General features: G+C 38.9%; 1 protein-coding gene across 2 annotated transcripts in view; it reads left to right on the forward strand.

The window, feature by feature from the left end:
* Positions 1-21,450, forward strand: part of DGKH (diacylglycerol kinase, eta) — a 251,394-nt gene that overhangs the window by 221,049 nt on the left and 8,895 nt on the right. For both annotated transcript variants that reach the window (XM_006837609.1, XM_006837610.1), the window contains exons 18-27: positions 2,415-2,532; positions 3,654-3,764; positions 3,896-3,992; positions 8,216-8,323; positions 11,549-11,662; positions 12,139-12,273; positions 12,773-12,936; positions 16,889-16,994; positions 18,072-18,164; positions 21,208-21,327. In XM_006837609.1, the coding sequence (XP_006837672.1) occupies positions 2,415-2,532; positions 3,654-3,764; positions 3,896-3,992; positions 8,216-8,323; positions 11,549-11,662; positions 12,139-12,273; positions 12,773-12,936; positions 16,889-16,994; positions 18,072-18,164; positions 21,208-21,327 (1,166 nt within the window). The remainder of the gene's footprint in view (positions 1-2,414; positions 2,533-3,653; positions 3,765-3,895; positions 3,993-8,215; positions 8,324-11,548; positions 11,663-12,138; positions 12,274-12,772; positions 12,937-16,888; positions 16,995-18,071; positions 18,165-21,207; positions 21,328-21,450) is intronic.

The following is a 21,450-nucleotide window of genomic DNA, read 5'->3' on the forward strand; positions in this document are numbered from 1 at the left end:
GGCAGTGTTTCATTCTGCTGTGCATAGGGTCGCTATGAGTCAGTACCGACCCGATGGCACCTAACAACAACAATGGTTGCAGAACACTGTAATAATAAAAAACACTGAATTATACACACAGAAATGGTGAATTTTGTGATGGATGGATTACATCATGATTAAAAGAGAGAGAGAGAAAGACAAATTAGGAATATTTCTAGTTTAAGGAAGGACTCTGTAGAGAGAGGCCAGGTCTGTCTTCCAACCAGACACCCTGGCATGAGTCTTCTGGGTTGCAAGCTGTGAATATGGCTAACCTTAGAATATGTTAGAAAATATTTGACTCGTCTATGGGGCAGTTGGAGTGTGGTTCTTTCCCTCTCCAAACTGTTCTTTAGTCTTCCTCATGCTTTGTTGTTTCTTTGTTTGCTTATTTAGACTTAACAAAGTATAGCATATTCAAAATGTATTCAAAGCTAGAAAAGTACATGATAGGATAAAATTCCTCTTGATTGTTTGCTGATCAGCTAAACTTTAGTTGTGACAATAGTTAATAATAATAATCCTCTAAGAAGAATACATTGTTGAGGAAAAGAATGTTTGCCTAAAAAGGACCATTTTCCTCGTCTCCCGGTGTTTCTCAACTGCATGACATGTGTTTCCTCTCCCTTTTTAAAAAAAATTTTGTTTCCTTGGGTCTCTATATTTTGTCCTCTTTTTACACAAGGAGCCCTGGTGCCACTGTGGGCTAGGTATTGTGCTGCTAACCACAAGTGGGTGGTTCTGGTCCACCAGCTGCTCCTCAGAAGATATATGAGCTATGTGCTCCCTAAAGATTTATAGTCTCGGAAACCCTACAGAGGGTCGCTGTGAGTCGGAATCAACTTGATGGCAGTACGTTTGGTTTTGGTTTTTGGTTCTCCACGCTTTAGTGCTTGTAAATTTAAAATTGGATTGAGCAAATCTAAACATTTTATTTGTTTTGAGTACCACAGTTAATAAAAATCATATATGAATAAATGTGAAATTTTACATATTTGGATGCTTTCTAAAATCCATAAATACCTGTGCTGTACTAATACTGTACTGAGAGCACCGGGCTGCTAACAGCAAGGTTGGCAGTTCAAACCTACCAGCTACTCTTTAAAAACCCTAACCAGAGTCTCTATGAGTCGGAACTGACTTGAATGCATATAACAATAATAAGAGTCCCTGGGTGGCTCAAATGGTTAAGTACTCCACCATCAACCAAGAAGTTGACAGTTCAGACCTAGAGTCACCTTGGAAGACAGACCTGTTGATCTGCTTGTGAGCTGTCTCCGTCTTGAAAACCTTATGCAACAGTTCTACTTTGGGATACGTAGGGTTGCCTTGAGTTGGAATCCACTCAGTGGGCAACAAACAAGAGCAACAATACTGTATTCTCAACACCAGCAATGAGTTTTTAACCTTTGTACGTACATCTTGAAGCATTTGTATTTGTTATATACACTTTGAGAGTATAGAAGTGAAGCTCCACGTAACTTAGGGTAATTCAGCCTTTATTTTAAATTCTCAAAAAATGAATACAAGGAAGTAATATATGTTCATTGAATTTATATAAAATTGTTGATCAGGTATATGCACCACTGTCACAAAGAGACTTCCATGTGTTGCTCATCTGCTTCATTTTATAAGGCAGCGTATAGATTTTAGGAAGTATCAAAAGCCTTGTCTTCTACCCTTCAGAACTAGACTCGGACTCAGTCTCATGAATCAATTTTCAGCCAAACAACAGACAAAAACATATCTGTAATATAAATAATAACATAGGGCAGTATGTACTCCTTAGAATAATCAACGATTTGAGATCAAAATGGCAGCATTTATCTAAGAATAAGATTAAGAAGGCTTAGGGAAGGAGGTAGCGTAGTGGTTACGAATCAGGCTGCGAACCGGAAGGTCAGCAGTTAGAAACTACCAGCTGCTCCGTGGGAGAAAGATGAGGCGATCTGCTCTTGTAAAGATTTACAGCCTCGGAAACCCAATTCATGGTCGCTATGGGTCGAAACTGACTCGACGGCACTTAACAACAACAAGGGAAGGAGGAATGGAAACAGGAAACACAGGGAGGAAGTGGGATCAGTGATGTTACATTGTGGAAATTGCAACCAGTGAGCTGAAATAAAATGTGTGTGATTTGTTGAAAGGAAAACTGATCTGCTTTATAAATCTTCACCCAATTCACAATAAAAAGTTTAAAAAAAGCAACAACAAAAAAACCCAATCTTACATTCACCAAAATCATAGTTATTAATTTTGATTGAGAAGAGTAGGCATTGGAAACTATGGGAGCAAGATGTTTGAATGAAAATTAAGGCCTGAAATCAATGAACTGGTTCATTCAATGTCTTTTCCTAACATGTGATCCTGTGTGTATTTCTTTTTCCTGCCAGGTTTAAGAGCAGGACTAGCTGCCTCGATTGCTGGGAGTTCTATTATCAACAAAATGTTACTAGCAAATATTGATCCTTTTGGTGCAACACCATTTATTGACCCAGATCCAGATTCATTGTAAGAAAATACTTTTGCAAATATTTTGTTTTGGCTTTCATTGTCTCTTGTCTTCTATTAATTATAACATTTTAAAAAATGCATTGCAATATATATGTTTTCACAAAAAGGATAATCAGAAAATCTATTCAAAAGTTATTGATGATGAGCACTTTGGCTCATTTGAAATTCCTCAGTTTCTATGGTCTGTCCACAAACAAGGTTCCTATTCAACTGTCCCTGCTCTTCTGTCTGGTAGGAACCCAATGACGAGGATTCCATTTTGCAGTGCCTTCACACCCATGTTTACCTCTGACCCTTCTTTTTACTTCTCAGTCTCACCACATCTAGTCATTGTTCAAGTTCAGTTTCTGGATTTACGTATTTCAGCAAGCTCCTGCCCACATTGATCTCTCCTTCCTCAGAGCAAATAAAAACTTTCAGCATTGAAGGAATACTTCCTTTTTCCATTTAAAAATTTGGATTTGTGATGTCTTGTTTATCAAATGATACTCCTCAAGGAAGGGTTTAAACCTAACAGGATGGACTGGGTCTAGTACTTTTTGCTCAATCAATACTTGTCCATTGTTGAGAGTCGATGTGAAGGAGCTGTTCTAATGAGAGGAACATTGGCCCTCCCATTGTCGCCCTGTCATGTCTCTGGTAGTGTAGTGGTTACGAATCGGGCTGTGAACTGCAAGGACAGCAGTTCGAAACTACCAGCTGCTCCACGGGAGAAAGATGAGGTATTCTGCTCCCGTAAAGATCTATAGCCTCGGAAACCCTGTACGGGGTCGCGATGGGTTGGAACCGACTCCACGGCACACAGCAGCAGCAGCAGCATGTTTGTGTAGTAAGGGGACTAGAAGCACGAAGACCCAGAAAAGTAAACTATGACTCTGTCCTGTTGTCCCATGTCCACCCTCCCTTTATACCATGGGTACCGAGAGTTGTACATCTACGGGGCTGTAGACATGGACGATTATGGAGAGCGATTACTGCAACATTTAACTCTTCTAAGGAACGAAAACTTAATTTGAGGAGTTTTAAGTACAATTTCGTATACAAATTTTAACTGTTTTCATGAACCTACAACTGATGGACTTTTAATTTTTTTTTTTTTTTTTGTCTTATCATCATAGAGATGGATATTCAGAAAAATGTGTCATGAACAATTACTTTGGGATTGGATTAGATGCCAAAATTTCGTTAGAATTTAATAATAAGCGAGAAGAGCACCCTGAAAAATGCAGGTAATTTTGGTATCAGCAACAATATTGTTAAGTGTAGGCAATTCTATGTGAATTTTATTTTTCATCTCTTTCACTTGAAGAGCAATTAATAAGCACTACTTACTGAAATGCATGCCAACATTGATTTTCAGGAGCCGGACTAAAAACTTCATGTGGTATGGAGTCCTTGGAACCAGGGAGTTACTACAGAGATCGTACAAGAATTTAGAACAAAGGGTTCAACTTGAGGTAAATTCATCTTGAGGACAATCTGAAATTGCCTTTTTCAATTGAGAAAAAAATTTCAATTGTGGAGGTGTTTTAGCCAAAATTCTTTTTGATTAACAAACCCATAAGCGGTAAAATAGAACAAGGCTTTTTAAATGGCATTGTCAGCTTTATACTAACAAAGAGGTAGATTCTGGGTATCAATGACAACTTAACTTTTACTGTCACTAAACCAGTTGGTTGATTTAGACTTGTTGTTGTTGTTGTTGTTGTTGTTAGTGGCGTTGAGTCAGTTCCGATTCATAGTGACCCAACACAGGGTCAGCTGGTGGATTTGAACTGTCAACCTTGTGGTTAGCAGTCCAGTCATATATACCAGAGTAGAACTGTACTCCGTAAGATTTTCAACAGCTGGTTCCTTAGCAGGAAGTTGCCAGTTTTTCCACGGTGCCTTTGGGTGGGCTTGAGCCACCAACCTTTCTATCACCAGCCAAGGACATGAACTGTTTTTACTAGCCAGGGATTCCTCATTATCTCTTCGATATTGCAAGCCTCAACTTGCGGTTATAAAGGAATCTGTGGACCAAAAATTGAACAATGAGAGAAGCAACAAAAGAAGCTAGAAGGAATACACAAGCACTGGACCCAAAAGAATTGGTCAGCATTCAACCATTTCTCGAGGTAGCATATGATCAAGAACTGAGGGTAATGAAGGAAGAATTCAAGCTGCACTGTAGGCATTGGCAAAAACCAAGAACCCAGGAACTGATGGAATACAAACTGAGATGTTTCAACAAGCAGATACAACATTGAACGCACTCACTCGTCTATGCCAAGAAATTTGGAAGACAGCTTTCTGGCCAGGTGACTGGAAGAGAGCTGTATCTGTGCCTATTCCAAAGATAGGTGATCTAACCAAATGTGGAAATTACTGAACAATGTCATTACGATCTGTGCAAGGCCAGTTAAACTGAAGATAATTAAAATTGATTGCAGTAGTACATCAACAGTGAAATGCCAGAAATTTAAGTCAAATTCAGAAGAGGATGTGGAAAAAGGGATATCATTGCTGATGTCAGGTGGATGTGGCTGAGAATCATAGAACACTAAAAAGAAGTTTACTTGTGTTTTATTGAATATACAAAGGCATTCAATTGTGTAGATGATAAAAAATTATGGATAAAGTTGAAAAGAGTGAGAATTCTAGGACACTCTGCCGTGTTCATGTGGAATGTGTACTTGGGACAAGAGGCAGTTGTTCATGCAGAACAAGGGGATACTGCATGGCCTAAATTCAGGAGAGATATGTATGTCTTTTGACCTTAATTATTGAATCTGTATCCTGAACGAGATGAAGGAGAACAGAGTATCAGAATTGGAGGAAGACTCGTTAAAAATGTATAATATGCAGATGACACAATCTTACTTGGTTAAAGTGAAGAGAACTTGAAGCTCTTACTGATGAAGATCAAAGACTACAGCATTCAGTATGGATTACAGCTCAGTGTAAAGAAAACAGACTCCTCACCAGTGAACCAATAGGCAGCATTATTATCAGCGAGAAAAGATTGGCATTGTCAAGGATTTCATTTTACTTGAATCCACAATCAACGCTCATGGACAAAGCAGTCAAGACGTATTGTATTGAGCAAATCTGCAAAAAAACCTTTTTCGTGTATTAAACAAAAATCACAAAGATGTCACTTTGAGAAGTAAGGTGAGTCTGACCCAAGCCATGGTATTTTCAGTCACCTCATATACATGCAAATAAGGAAAACTGAAGGTAGAATCCATGCACTTGAATTAGGGTGTTTTCAAAGAATATTGAATGTTCTGTAGACATCCAGAAAAATGAACAAATCCATCTTGGAGGAAGTACAGCCAGAATGCTCCTTAGAAGCAAGGATGACTTCATCTTATGTGTTTTGGACACATTATCAGAAGGGTCCAGTTCCTGGAGAAGGGTATCACACTTGGTAAAGTAGAGGATCAGCAAAAAAGAGAAAGATCCTCAAGGAGCTGAATTGACTGAGTGGCTGCAGTAATGGGCTCAAACAACATGATTGTGAGGAAGGTGAAGGACTGGGCAGTGTTTTGTTCTTTAGCACTTACGTTCCCTATGAGTCGGAACTGACTCAGTGCCACCTAACAACAACAAGTGTTATTTTATTATTTTTCGTTGTTATTGTTGTTGTTGTTAAGTGTCGTTGAGTCTGTTCATACTCATAGAGACTCTGTATAGAGATTCCGAGGAGCAACTGGTAAGTTTGAACCTTCAACCTTGTAGTTCAAACCAACCTTGCAGTCCAGTGCTTATCCTACAGTGCCACACCAGGACTCCTATCTTTCATTTAGTAACTTAAAAAAAAAAATCTGTCTCCTTAGTGGTTTTCTTTTTTCCTTATTAGATGAAATCAAGCACATAGCATTAAGAAAATTAGTTCAGGAGACAGCATTCATAGAAAAGGTACCACTTCTGCTTTCACTCAGTAGGAATTTATTAACATGTAGTAATTACTTCACCAGCCATATGGCATTTTGTTTTTTTTGTTTGGTTTTTCCATTTAATTTTCATTGAAGTGATAAATTAGAAGGCAAGAAATATCAGGTGCCTTTCTATGTGCATGTTTTATAACTTGACTTTGATTGTGACTACAGGTGGTCCCCGACTTATGATGGGGTTAAATGGTTGTAAATGATTATCTCTGTCTTAAGTTGGTTCTGACTGAAAGTCGAATCTCTCTTGGTACAGTTTTCATTATGACTGCATTTTTTTTTTTTTTTAAAGGAGGGTTTCATTATGTTTGGTAGCATTTAAATTTTTTTATATGTATTTATGTGTGCATTTACATCCTCTGTGTTTTTGGGTTGTTTTTTTTTTTTAAGTTTTTGTTGCGAATTCAGTGATAGTTTACGTGGAAGAACATTGGTGGTTTTACACTCATCGTTTCATTGCAATGATTACAGTCTCCTCTGTGCATCATCATTCAACAATATTTGCTTCTATTCCCTCTGGGTTTTTTTTGTTTGTTTGTTTTTGAGGGGGTGGGGGGCAGTTGTACACAAAAACACTCAGGAATATATTATCATTTAAACAACCAAAGCACATTCTGCAAGCCTGCCTCCTGGCCACTAGCACATAGCCTTTCTCTTTCCATGACTCTAGAGCCCTCAGCTGCTCTCTCTCTCCATGTCCTCATCTCTGCCTCCATCTCTGGTGGCACTGCTTCTCTGGGTAGGGTCCCACATTGCGCTCCATTATCCCTGCCTTTTACTACAGTATCTTTATAAAGCTTTTCTTTGGGGAGTTGGAAACATTCCATGTAAGCATCTGCTTATGAACATCTGAGAATGGTAACATCAGCAAATTATGTGCTGCAAAATTATATGTGGTACATATTACTACTGACAAGTCGTACATACCCTGGCAGTACAGATAATTAAGTGCAGTTCTCAGTAGCTCAGATCCATTCATAAATTGGGCTCTCCCTGTACTTGAAAATCTCCGCTTGGAGTTTAGCCAGTTAAAGTTAGTCATAAAGCAGTGGCAGTGTCCCCAGGCCTGATAGAGGTGCTAGGTGAGATTTGGAGGACCAGAGCTTTCTCTCTGTTAAGGCTGATGGGAACATTTGGAAACATAATGGTGACGGTTGAACATATGATGAATGTAATTAATATCACTGACTTGTACATGTGAAGTCTGTTGAGATGAAAAATATTTTGCTACATATGTATTTATCACATTTAAAAGGAAAAAAAGGATATTTAAAATAAGTATAACTGTAGAATCCTGGTGTGGCACTGTAGGATGGCACTGGACTGCTAACAGCAAGATTAGTGGTTCAAACCTACCAGCTGCTCCTTGGAAACCCTTTACAGGGTCACTGTGAGTTGGATCTGACTCAAAGGCACTTAACAACAATGACGAGCACAATGCAAATGAGAATGTCTAAAGTGACCTGAAAAGGATTTGGGAAAAGTAATGCCTAATTTTGGAAGAGAGAAGAGTTGAGTTTGGTTTTTTGTTTTGTTTTATTTTTTAAATTCTGTTTTCTATAATAGCTTTTGTTAGGGTTATCTATGCTTTAATATTTTTAATTTTAAAAGATAAAGGCCTGGATAGTGTGTAAAAGCAAACTTATCAACACACTTTATTCCATTGCCCTTCGTTTTTAGTGTTCTAGTATCTTCCATCCTAGTGGCGTGGGGCTTTGCATCTAACTGCTAGTATTTTTGTTTTGCAGTGTGATGGACAATATATTCCTCTTCCAAGTCTGCAAGGCATAGCAGTGTTAAACATCCCCAGCTATGCTGGTGGCACTAATTTCTGGGGTGGAACTAAAGAGGATGATGTAAGTAGCACAAGAAGTTTGTTTCCTCAAAAATAATGAAATTACTGGAAAAAAACCTGATGTTTTAAACGTGGTAATCAATCACCTGTCATTCATTTCTTCCATTGGAATGTGCCTTTCTTTTCTCATTGGGAGATGAGAGGTGAAGCAGATTTTAAAAGATTTTATTTATATGGTCTCTCATTGATATATTTTGGTATCATTATATGTTCTGTCTATATATAGATGCATCTGTCTTGGAATATATTTAAAATTGTTCTAGGTGGACACTTTTTTTGTAAAAGAGATTTAAGGGCTGAAGAAGGGAATTTTTTACTTTTTCCTTTCAAACCTGTATTCGTTTTCTATTGCATCTACAAGGTTAATGGCTTAAAACCTTTATTTTCTTGCACTGTGTATGACATAAGTTATGATATATGTCTAACAGGTTAACATCAGTGTGCTGGCAGGGCTGGGTTCCTTCTGGAAGCTCTGGAGAGAATTCCCTTCCTTGCCCTTCCCAGCCTCAGAGGTCTCCCACATTCCTTGGCTTGTGCCCCTTCCCCCAGCCTCATCTTCTAAGCTGATAAGGGCATCACTCTCAGCTCCTTTTCTGAGACCCTTTTGATTACCTTGGACCCACCAGATGATCCAGGATAATCTCTCCGTCTCAAAATCCTTAACTTGATCACATCTGAAAAGCCCATTTTTCCATTTAAGGTCATTTTCATAAGATCAGGGGATTATGACGTGGCCATTTGGAGTGGCGTGATTCAGCCTATTATGATACCTTTCTGTACTTCCAACTTTCCAAATATAAATATATGTATTTTAGGAGAAAGATGAGGCTTTTTTCTGCAAAGATTCACAACCTCAGAAGCCCTGGACAGGATTGCAATGAGTCAGAACCAACTCAACAATGCTTAACAACAACTGACCAATTTTCTCAGGGTTAGGAATCAACTCTGTTAGCGTAGTGGATTACAAGCTGGGCTGCTAACCACAAGGTCGGCAGTTCGAATCTACCAGCTACGAAAGATGAGGTTTTTGTGCTCCCATGAAGATTTACAGCCTGGGAAACCCTATACAGGGTTACCATGGCACAACCAGCAACAACCAGGAATAATATGGGGAACACAGTGACTCCATCCATATGGTAAACAACGAACTGAAAACCACAGGTCTGAATTTTGAGCCCACCAGCAGTTCTGTGGGAGAAAGATGAGGCTTTCAGATCCTGCAGAGATTTAAAGCCTTGGAAAACCCTATACAGGGTCACTGTAAGTTGGAACCGTCTCCACAGTACATATCATCAGTGTACACACATACATTTAAATATTTTAAAATCTAACAAATATATTAATGTAACAAATGTAATTATTTTTAAATTCTTAAGGTTTATATAGCAACAATACAACTGAGAAGTGTCATTACAATCTTTGCTTGAATAATCATATACATTGATGGATTGATAGGCCCTTGGATTTGAGGCTTATGATTTAATAACTCCAACTTGACCACACTTAACAACAACAACTGATTCATTTGGTGCCTCTGTACAATAATCAATGGACTTTGAACCACAAAGTCAACGGTTTAAGCGACCAGGCACTCCATGGGAAAAAGATGAGGCTTTCTGCTCCCACAAAGATTTACAGCCTGGAAAACACAAGTCGTTACGCGTCGGAACCGATTCAACAGCACTTAACAACCTAAGCATTTTCTGTGAGCTCTTAAATGCACAGACCGGATTAAAGTTTAAAATAGATTGGAAAATGTTTGTAGTTCTCATAATATGAACATAGTCCAATCCTATTAAATATAAAATTTTACATTAGCCGTCAACAGTTTTCGTTAGTATGTCACTACTCAAACATTTATTTTGTGGGTACGAAATCAACGAAATAGAGATAAATAAAGCCAGCATTGCTTGAACACCTACTAGGTTGGCAAGCAATAGTCTAGTAACTTCTCATTCATTATCAAATCCCCACAGTTTTTATCTAAATTTTGCCATTGAGAAGACCTAGCAGAGGCAGGATTCAAATCCAGGCAATCTGATATAATAAGAGTGATAAGCAATCATCAATATTAGTAAAGTCTTGTCTTGATATTTTCAATGTATGTTTTATTTAGGATACTCCTTTATATTGTATTCCGCCCCACACACACACATAAGTATTTGATGTAGAAAGGAGAGAATAAAATGAAAAAAGTACTATAGCATAAATTTAGAGTTAATTTTGGAAAAACTCCACTTAATGTAAAATCAAAATCTGTCTACATATTTTTCATCCATTGAGTTTTTTTTAATTGTCTCAAATTCTCTAAAAAATATATTAAGATATAATGCGCATATGTGTATTGATTATTGTTAAATACCATCGAGTTGGTTCCAAATCATTGCAACCCTGTATGGGAGGCCAGGATGGCCAAACTTCGTCTCTCATACTTCGGACATATTGTCAGGAGGGACCAGTCACTGGAGAAGGTTATCATGTTTGATAAGGCGGAGGGTCAGAGAAAAAGAGGAAGACCTCTAGCGAGATGGATTGACAAAGTGGCAGCATCAGTGGACTCAAGCATGGCAACAATTGTGAGGTTGGCCCAGAATTGGACAGTGTTTTGTTCTGTTGTGCTATGAATCGGTAGCGACTCAATGGTACCTAACAACAACAACATGAGATTTCCAATGAGCGGCTGGTGAGCTTGAACTGTCAACTTTGTGGTTCAAAATTGACTTTGCCTCCAGCACATTAACCCACAGTGCTATACCAGGACTCCATGCATACTGATACCTTGCTAGATTTCCCAAAAGAATAGAGCCTCTTAGAAGACAGTACATGAACAGGCTCGTACTTGCTCGTTCATTAACTTTTACCTTATGAAATCTGTACCACCTTCAGGCTTTGTTGATTTTTTAAGCTTGCATCCATCATTTTATCAAGGTATCTGAATTATGTATGAACAGGTTGTGTGCCGTGATGAGTTATCACTACTCCAAAGGGAGCTTTAGGAGAGGCGTGGATGTTACTTGTATGTGGGTTTTAAAAGCTTCTTTATTATGTTGATTTTCAGCTATCTTCAGAAATTTCTTCTCCTCTCAAATTATTAATATCTACTATTATATTACTCTTCTGCTTACTATTTTTGTAAGCTTATATTTAGAATTTGCATTGTTTATGTAAACTCTAAATATGGATCTTTAATTTTTCAGTGGAAGTGCAATGTAGTTTTTCCTTTCAGATATTTGCAGCACCGTCATTTGATGACAAGATCTTGGAAGTCGTTGCTGTCTTCGATAGTGTGCAAATGGCCGTTTCACGGGTCATTAAGCTACAGCATCACCGAATAGCCCAGGTGTGTTTCTGTAATCAAATCTGATGGCATTACTTGGGCCACTATGGGGAGGAGGGGTGTTGGGGTGGGGAGGTACCCCTACACTGTAGGTTCATCTGTAGAACACTTTCTCTCCCTTCCCGTTGTCATTGTGGTGTTGCGGTGTAAAGTATAACGTTATATAGAATACTTTTGCTAATTGCTTTCCAGTCAATTTCTACTCACAGTGACCCCATGCATACAGAGTAGAACTACTCTATAGGGTTCTCAGTACTGTGACAGTTTCGAAACAGATGCCCAGGCCTGTCTTTCAAGGTGCTGCTGGCTAGCTTTGAACTGCCCACCTTTCAGCATAACTTTTTGTACCACCCAGGGACTCCATGTCTACAGAACAGAGTGTTCTGAGCTCTGAACTCAAGCTTGAATGCAGAATAAATGTAAAATTATAGGATGATTTATATCTTATAATAACTTAATTTTTTTTTTTTTAATTGCAGTGCCGTGCAGTAAAAATCACTATATTTGGTGATGAGGGACTTCCGGTCCAGGTGGACGGTGAAGCCTGGGTGCAACCTCCAGGGATTATCAAAATTGTGCACAAAAATCGGGCTCAGATGCTAACAAGGGATAGAGTATGTAACAAAAAATGGTTTTCCTAGACTTTTTCTAACCTGTTTTTTAAAATCTGAAATTGTTCTGAAAAGAATATATAGAAAACAAGGAAAAGGATTTAAGTCTCCTGTCACCTGGGACATCTGCGGTTTGAAATATAAACACATATGCTCATTTTAAATTAAATTTTAAGTGAAGCTCACACCTTTAACTGTTTGTTACAGATTGCCCATAGCCATTCTATCTAGCATAATAAATATAATATAATAGAGATCGGAGCATAAATTGAAGCTTTTTATAACTTTTCAGTGATACATTCATTTTCACAAATTATATTAACTTATCCTACATTAAAAAAGTTGAAATATCTTTTTTCTATTTGTCACTTATTTGATGTGATGTTAGATTAGGAAACAAGCCACTATAATTTCAAAGCCAAATATATGCTACCTAAATGTACATTTCTTAGGTCCTCAGAGCTGTCATCTAACAAGTTATTGTGATATTGATTTAAAATAGGCTTTCGAAAGCACTCTGAAATCTTGGGAGGATAAGCAGAAATACGATTCTGGTAAATCAGTTATCCGGACCCATTTGTACATTCATCACGCTGTTGACTTGGCAACAGAAGAGGCGTCGCAGATGCAGCTGTGCTCCCAGGCAGCCGAGGAGCTCATTACTAGGTACGGCGAGCTTGTTGGCTTTCAGACTAGAACTGTAGCCTGAGCCAGCTTCTTAAAAAATTTAAATACTTAATTTCAGTTGCTAGTGAGGTCTGAAAAAGTGGTCTTCTTTTTCTTCTTCCTTTGTGACATCGTTTGTGCCTCAGAATTGCTGTTGTTGTCAGCCTTTCCCCACTCCCAATAGGTGTTCCCTATAGTCTGAATCAGAGGGTTTCCCTAACACAGTGGTGAGCTTAACGAACGTACCCTGCCACACAGTGCTCCTTCCGGTCTTACTTGTTTCCACATCCTATACACAGTCTTTACACTGTACCACCCACATACCTGTTGCATTTGTTGTTGTTAGATATGATTGAGTTGATTTTTGACTCATTGTGACCCTATGTGACAGACTAGAACTGCCTCATAAAATTTTTCTAGACTGTACAGCAAGTCCTGGGATGGTGCTGAAGAATAAGCATTGGACTGATAACCACAAGGTCAGTGGTTCAAACCCAACAGCCATTCCTTGGAAACCCTGTGCAGGGTCACTATGAGTGGGAACTGACTCGAAAGCCCTTAACAACAATAGCCTTAACAGAGGCACCCTGGTGATGCGGTGGTTAAGCACTCAGATTGTCAACCAGAAGGTTGGCGGTTCAAATCCAGCAACTGCTGTACAGGAGAAAGATGTGACAGTGTGCCTCAGTAAAAATTTACAGCCTTAGGAACTATGGGGCCGTTCTTCTCTGTGCTCCGGGGTTGTTAGGGGTCAGAGTCGACTTCATGGCAATGAGGGAACTTTACAGGAGCAGATCACCAGGTCTTGTCTCACATGGAGTCACTGGGTGGTACATTCAAACTGCTGACCTCTCGGTTAGCATCTGAGGACTTAACCATTGCAGTACCACCATGCCATTGCCAGCAAATCGATATAAAGAGGCTGAAGCTCATTGGTTCATTGCTAGTGAACCAATATAAAGAGACTGATGCTCATTGGTCCATTGCTAGTGAACCAATATAAAGAGACTGATGCTCATTGGTCCATTGCTAGCAAACCAATAAAAGAGACTGATGCTCATTGGTCCATTGCTAGGGAATCAATATAGAGACTGATGTTCATTGGTGGTTACGAGGGTTGAGGAGGTGGAGGGAAAATTGCTCACTAGAGCAGAGGTAGCTGTTCTTTTCATGATAGGAAGGTAGCATAGAAGGTGAGGTGAAAGTGTGCATTGGGACCAGTGGAAACTATGCCACCAAGAAGTTCCCAAGAGAAAAGGATGTTTGTGCTAAAGAGGGTCACATATATACTTTGACACCAAGGCTAACAATAACCAAAAAAAAAAAAAAGAGTGTATGGTCACATCTGTATGTATCCAAGCACATAGGTGTGCAGGTAGGTATTTATAAGGGCATATGTGTACAGATACGAGGGGGCTTCAAAAAGTTCATGAAAAAATTCTATTATCTTTTCATCCCATTTGAGCATGAACTTTTTGAAGCCCCCTTGTAGTGTGTGTGCATGTTATAATCATAGAGGGCACAGTTGCAGACATAACTGCTCAGACATAGCCAAATACCTTGCAAGAATGGTTTTCTGTCTTAGGACCTTAGTCTCATGGGACAACTCGGTTGCGTAACATCACACAGTCCATGTTCTGCATCCCAGTGAGGTGAGGCACGCCTGGGGTCTTAAAAGCATGCCAGCAACTGTCTAAGATACAACTGTTGGTCTCTATTCAGTAAAAGCAAAAGAGAAAGAAGCAAACCAAAGTCTCATAGAAGAAGGTAGTAATCTACAGAGCTAATAATCTACATGAGACATAGTCACATCTACCCTGAGACCAGAACTAAATGCTGCCTCCCACCACTACCGACCATTCTGATCAGGACCACAACAGATGGAACTGGATAGAATGGGAGAAAAATGCAGAATTTTCTTTAAAAATGTATTGGACCAGTTGAGACAATTGCCTGGAAATACTCTTTAAACCTTGAACCAAAACTATACCTTTTAGCCAAATAACAGATCGGCACACAATATAAAAAATAATATGATCTGTGAGTACACTGCTCCGTTAAAAAACCTACATGAGACCAAAAGGTGAAAAATGACTCTAGAGCAAAGATGAGAAGACAGAGGGACTGGGAAACTAGAATGCTGGAAATGGAACAATCTGAACACAATTGAAGAGAATGGTGACACTTTATGAAAAATGTACATGTGGTATTCATAGTTTGTAGGTGGCCACCCATCCAAAGTACAGCTGGTTTCTGTTTGCCAGGAGCAATAAGAAGGAAGAATCAGGCGGGGGAGGAAATGGAATAGGAGACCAGTAACCTCCATGAACAAATGCCCTTTTTGCTGTCAGACCAAAATAACTAGATAGTGCCTGGCAAACTGACATTGCTGACAATTTTGTTCAAAGATTCTGTTGAAGACTCCTAAACACAAAGGGGAAAAAGCAAAACAGAATTTCACATTTTTATGGAATCCAGCCTTTCTGCAGCCACAGAAGCTGAATGAACCTCCGAAACTATTGCACTTGTTAAACCAAATGTATCCTCTGGAGTCATCTTAAAGCCAAACAGATTTTTGGTTTTAACTTTTATAGGACGCCTGCCTTGAGCATTGAGCTTTGTTAAGATCTATGTATATGGGATGAATTTGGCAACAGCAACTTGATAGAGATAGGAACCATATTAGACACAGGAGGTACCGAGATGAGTGCGCTTTGGCCCTTTGTCCATAGTTGCTCACAGAGTAGCAGGAGTGAGAAGCGTGACCTAACTTCTGCTCAGGGTACAGTGTGGGCACTGTGGATGCACACAGCAGGCCACAGGAAATATAGGAGGGCTACCTGGAGGAAGTAACCTTTGTGCCAAGTCTTGAGAGAAGAGTAAGAGAAGGAGAATCTAAACAGGAACCAACCTGTTCAAAGGTGCAGAGGAGGGTGTGTGTGTGGTATTATCACAATTTGAGGTAACTGAAATGTTGACATAGTACCAGAGTAGTTCAACATAGACAGAGAGGTACAGACCAGGTCATAAATGCAAGGGCCGGATCCTACTGGAAACAGTGCCACCAGTATTTCAAATACCAACAGGGCAACTTAGAGTGGACAGTTTTCAGCAGAACTTCCAGACTAAGACAGACTAAGGAAAAAGGCCTGATGATCCTCTTCTAAGAATTAGCCAACCCTTATGAATAAAATAGAATGACTTGCTTTGGCCACATCACAGGAGGCATACGTTGTTGGAGACATCATGTTTGGTGAAACACAGGACCAGCACAGTTGCAGGACAACCTCAGGGAGAGGGATTGGCAGAATAGCTATAGAGATGGGCGTGGCAGCATCAGGACTGGGTAACCTCTTGTTCTCTTGTACACAAGGTCACCATCCACCAATGCCAACTTGACAGCAGCCATCTATGGTGTGCTGAGAAGTTGGGACCTTTTCTTTCTTTCTTTTTAAACCTTTTGATTGTGAACTGAGTGAAGGTTTACAGACCTTGTCCGTTTTACATCCAACAAATTATTCACTTTGCTTCATCTCAGTGATGACAGATTTTGCCTTGCACAGGTTTTGGGGTTCACAGGTTTCACTGGATAACGATCCATGGAGGCTTCATGAAATCCATAGAAAAATGTAATGGAAAGATAATGGGATTTTTCAACAGACTTTTGGAAGTCCTTTCATATTTTGTTTTTCCAAATGGAACTTCATTTTGTTTCTCTGTTCTCTAAAGATTTTTAGCGCCATACACATTCTTTGCGGCAGTGGGATTAGAAACATGTAAAAATGTAAATTTCATGCAGTTTATAATTGAGTGATCATTTAAATTTTTTTTCCATACTGGTTTTTATATTGTATTTTTCACTGCCTTATCCTACCTCTTCAACATTTTAAACAATCAGCAGGGCTCAAAAAAGACTTTTGCTCACTGGCTTTGTTCTGTGTTTCTCTCTCAGGATTTGTGATGCTGCCACAATCCACTGCCTTTTGGAGCAAGAACTAGCCCACGCTGTCAATGCCTGCTCCCATGCACTGAATAAAGCCAACCCCAAGTACCCAGAGGTGAGGAGACAGTGGTCAATTCTCAGTCTACAGATGTTTTGGTGTGTTACACATATTTTTCAATATTATAAAATATACTACACCCTTAGCAAAAAAGTTATATAGTCATAGAAGTCTTGGTCAGAAACTTGTGATAAATTTGTAGCCAAATTTTTCTTTTAATTTTCCTTTCCCTGCCATTTTTCCATTCCCACTCCTAAATTCTGTCCATTTATCCTTTTTATTTCACTTTCGGTCCTTATCACCTTACCATCTTCTTTCTGGTCCTTCTCCTCTTAGTCATTCCTGTGTCCCTCCTTGCTCCTTCATGAACCCTCTCTCCTGAACCTCTTTGTAGGACATGCCTAGATAATGCAGTGGACATTTTGTTAGAGATGCCCGTTCACTTCTGAGTTATGCATTGAAACTACTTTTTATCTTATTTGTTATATTAACATGGAAATTGATGTTTCTGTACAATTTTAACCTAGAAGTTAGTAGTGGACAGAAAAAAACTGGTTTGAAATGTGATACATGGTTGCAATGCTATAGGATAGAAAGAAACTGACAGAAGTATTTTATTCTTTTTGTTATTCAATTGACGTTATACAAATAAATTCTGTTCCCCAAGATTACTATCTGTAAAACCATCTGATAGGAATTAACAAGAGTCAGTGGCTAGAACAAATTGTAATTAGATACTACCTCTTTTAAAAACATTATTTTCCTTAACTTAATTTTTGTATGGAAATGCATATGAGGGGGTTTCAAAAGTTCTTGGAAAAATTCCATTATCTTTGAATGGCATATTTCCACAGACTCTTGAAACTGCCTTATGTATAGTTGATAGCAGCCAACACGTGTCTGTACGTAGGAGATGGGATCCTAAATAAATCACTACAGTCATTGCATTCATCTGTGATATAATAATTAGAAGAGCTGTTATTATACTAGCAAGTGTGTGTGAAATTTCACAAGTGCAACAGAATTTTGGAATAAGTTCAAAAAAATACTTGATATATGAATTTAAGTTGTTTACTGATGGTTGAATCACACTTGAATTCAGAACCACTTGTCTTTGATGTTCTTCTTTTGTAGAGTCTTACCAGAGACATTGCCGCGGAGATAGCCGTGAACGTGAAGGCACTGTACAATGAAACGGAATCTTTACTAGTTGGCAGAGTTCCTTTGGTAAGGAAAGGAAACCACTGATGATATATCAAGAGTGATGACATGGATGGATGGGCCTTCCCTCCCCACTAGGGAGCATGCATTTGTCAGAGCCTAATGCAGAAGCAGCCTTGGTCTTGTGGTGTGCCATGGAGTCGGTTCTGACCCATAATGACCCTGCGTAGGGTTTCGGGGGCTGTAAATCCTTACAGGAGCAGAAAGTCTCATCTTTCTCCTGTGGAACAGCTGGTAACGAGCCCAAATCGTAACCAACGTGCTACCAGAGCTCCTTTGGCCTTGGTCTTTGGGGTTTCCTTTTTCCCTTGCTCTTGCCTTCAAGAAATCATAGCCCTGAGAGGAAGTAATGGTTCAGACTCCCAGGAGTAGAGGTTTTCCTTCATATGTGCAGGACAGTCTCGGTTCAGTCAACTTTGAACTTCATAAAGCGTTCTAGATAAGTAGAGTAAGTTATGTAAGTGTTTTCCCTGAGTTCATTTGAAGTATGATTGGGATGGTCCTCCAGACAGATGCAGGGTCTCCAATTCTGAATTTCAGGAACTCGCCATATCCCAAGTTTAGCTAAGATTGGTCATGGAGATCAACTTTAGGCTCACTCTAAATCCAGTACAGTCTGTGGATCTCAAGTGTAAGTACTAGAAGAAAGCCACAGATGTCCTATTAGCCGTGTTAGCGTTTCATTATGTCCACACGGGTTTTCAAATGTTCTTGCACGTTGGCTGTTGATGCCACCTAGTGGTCAGCTGTGGGTTATTCACAAATTCTAGTGTAATACTGTGTGTTGAGAAACTAATAATCTTCTAAACTAACCTTGATTTAACTGACCCAGCAGACCCCCTCAGAAGTCACCGTTTTGATTGTACCTTGGCTCTCTGTATCGTATTGGTAAATCCAAGACTTACCCCAGCTATGATTTATTCCATAAAATCATCTTCATTAGCAGCCTTGCTTACAAGACTGATAAAAAGACCAACTCTTTGAGTTAGCTCATCTTTGTATAATGTTTTTGGTAGTCATTGAACTGAAACCTCAATGAGACCAAGGAATTCACTTAAAATGGAAAATATGGAACCACATGAGTGGTAATGAATTCTATAGTCTACTTGCGCAAGTTTCTTGACTTTAGTCAGTTTCTATATTTGTTGAGGTTGATGATCTTTCCTATCTTGGCTCCTCTTTGAGGTCAATCTGGCTTTCCTTAAAAGGCTTGATTCATCTAAAAATGATTGTTTTATGTGGAGCAGCCTTTCTGTAAACTTGTTGCAACTCTTCAATGATTTGGGAACTTGTCAATTTGAATTTTGTTAAAAATTTGGTTTTAGCTATGGTCTCAAAATTCTTTTTTCCAGGCCACAAAAAGTGTTCCTTTTTTGAAAGCACCTTAATGAGACTAAGATAGGCGTGTTACTTGAGAGAACTTGTCTGCATTAATCCACTGCACGGACCTGTGTAAACATATTTGGTTTGGAATAAATCTGTGCATGTATGAACTGGAACCCTAGTAGCAATACTTATTGACTTATGTATTTGGGAACAGTTAATGTTTACTCTTCATTTTATTTCTAGAATGTGTATGTAATAACCCGTTTATCCATTTTATAAGACATATATTCTGTGGAGGTTCCTTGTTTTTATTAATGATAAGAAATGGTAGATTTTTTTAAACAACAGAAGAAACAAAAAACAATATCCATAGTAAATAACAGAATTATGCTTTCTGAACGTTCTGTTCTAAAATTCTGTGCATGTCTATGGACTTACTCTACAATTTTTCATTAACCCATAAAAGTATTGATGTGCTGGAAGAGACCTCAGAAATAATCTAATCACATCCTAATATTTATTTAGGAGGTAACTAAGGGTCTGAGTCAACTCTATGACAGTCGGTTTTGTCTGTGTGACTAGTTAGTTAGTAACCATGTTAGGACCAGAATCCTCGCATTTCAGAGCATACCAGTATTGACTTGATCTATGCTTATGTCCTGGTGTGGCATTGTAGAATAAGCACTGGACCTCAAGGTCAGTGGTTCAAACTCACAAGCCTCTACTTGGAAACCCTATACAGGGTCACTATGAGTTGGACCCAAGTCAGTGGTACTTAACACCACCACCATCAACAGTGTTCATAATAACTGCTTTCATTGGGTTAGTGTATATAATTGATGACCAGTTAATAGTGTCGTGGTTACGAATCGGGCTGCTAACCTCAAGGTCGGAAGTTCGAAACTACCAGCCATTCTGCAGGAGAAAGATAAGGCTTTCTACTCCTGTAAAGATATATAGCCTTGGAAACCCTGTACAGAGTCACTGTGAGTTGGAACCGATTCCACGGTACTTAACAACAACATTTCTCTTTGAAGCATCTAAGGCCACTTTTCTGACTAATACATTTTGATTAATCTACAGATTACAAGCCTTTCAGCCTTTTGCTTTGCCATGATTTTTATAAAAGCTTTCCATCAGACATGTTTCTGAGTTTTTATGTAGTTTTCTTTAAGCTTGTACTTCTGAGTCTCCAAGCAATTTGTGTGTGTGTGTGTGTGTGTGTGTGCCAATCAGTTCTTTTTATATGACAAGTTTTGACAAATTCTGAAAACTCTTATTTGTTCACATAGTGACCTATATAGATCAGAAGGATTTGGGACACAAATAAGTAGAATAATGACTGTTCAGCATCCAAGGAGGGAAAGCAAGGGGTTGGATGAGTGGATGGATAGAAAGAAAAGATCGAAAGAAAGAGAAGGGAGAGAGAGGGGTGTGGGAACATAAAATAAAAAAGGGGGGGGCAGTGTTTCCTCTGAGATATGATTAAAATCATATTAGCTACTTACATCTTCGTTGGGGCATAAAGAGTAGACAAAATCTGCCCAGATTTTTTAAAAAGTCAAGTCAACATAAAAGACTATGTTCTTTTTTCCTACTTCACAATAAAACCCTAGTGTAGTAGAAGATGAGGCTGTTCATTGTCAAAATGAAATAATTTGTTCTATTTGAAGGTGGCCACTAAGTCTGTCTTTGTTTTTCTTTTTAATCTGCTGGTAAATAGCAGTTGGAATCGCCACATGAAGAGCGAGTATCCGATGCCTTGCACTCCGTGGAAGTGGAACTACAAAAATTGACAGAGATTCCTTGGCTTTATTACATCTTCCATCAAAATGAGGATGAGGTATGTCAAATCCAACCTGGTTCCGGATAACCTGTAAGCTTTGACAATAGCATGTGAACTCATCCTCTGAAAAATATTCTCAGGAGAAAGTCAATTCTCAACACTACTTTGAAATGCATTGCT

This window comes from Chrysochloris asiatica, unplaced genomic scaffold (assembly GCF_000296735.1).
Source record: "Chrysochloris asiatica unplaced genomic scaffold, ChrAsi1.0 scaffold00022, whole genome shotgun sequence".
Taxonomy (NCBI): Eukaryota; Metazoa; Chordata; class Mammalia; order Afrosoricida; family Chrysochloridae; genus Chrysochloris; species Chrysochloris asiatica.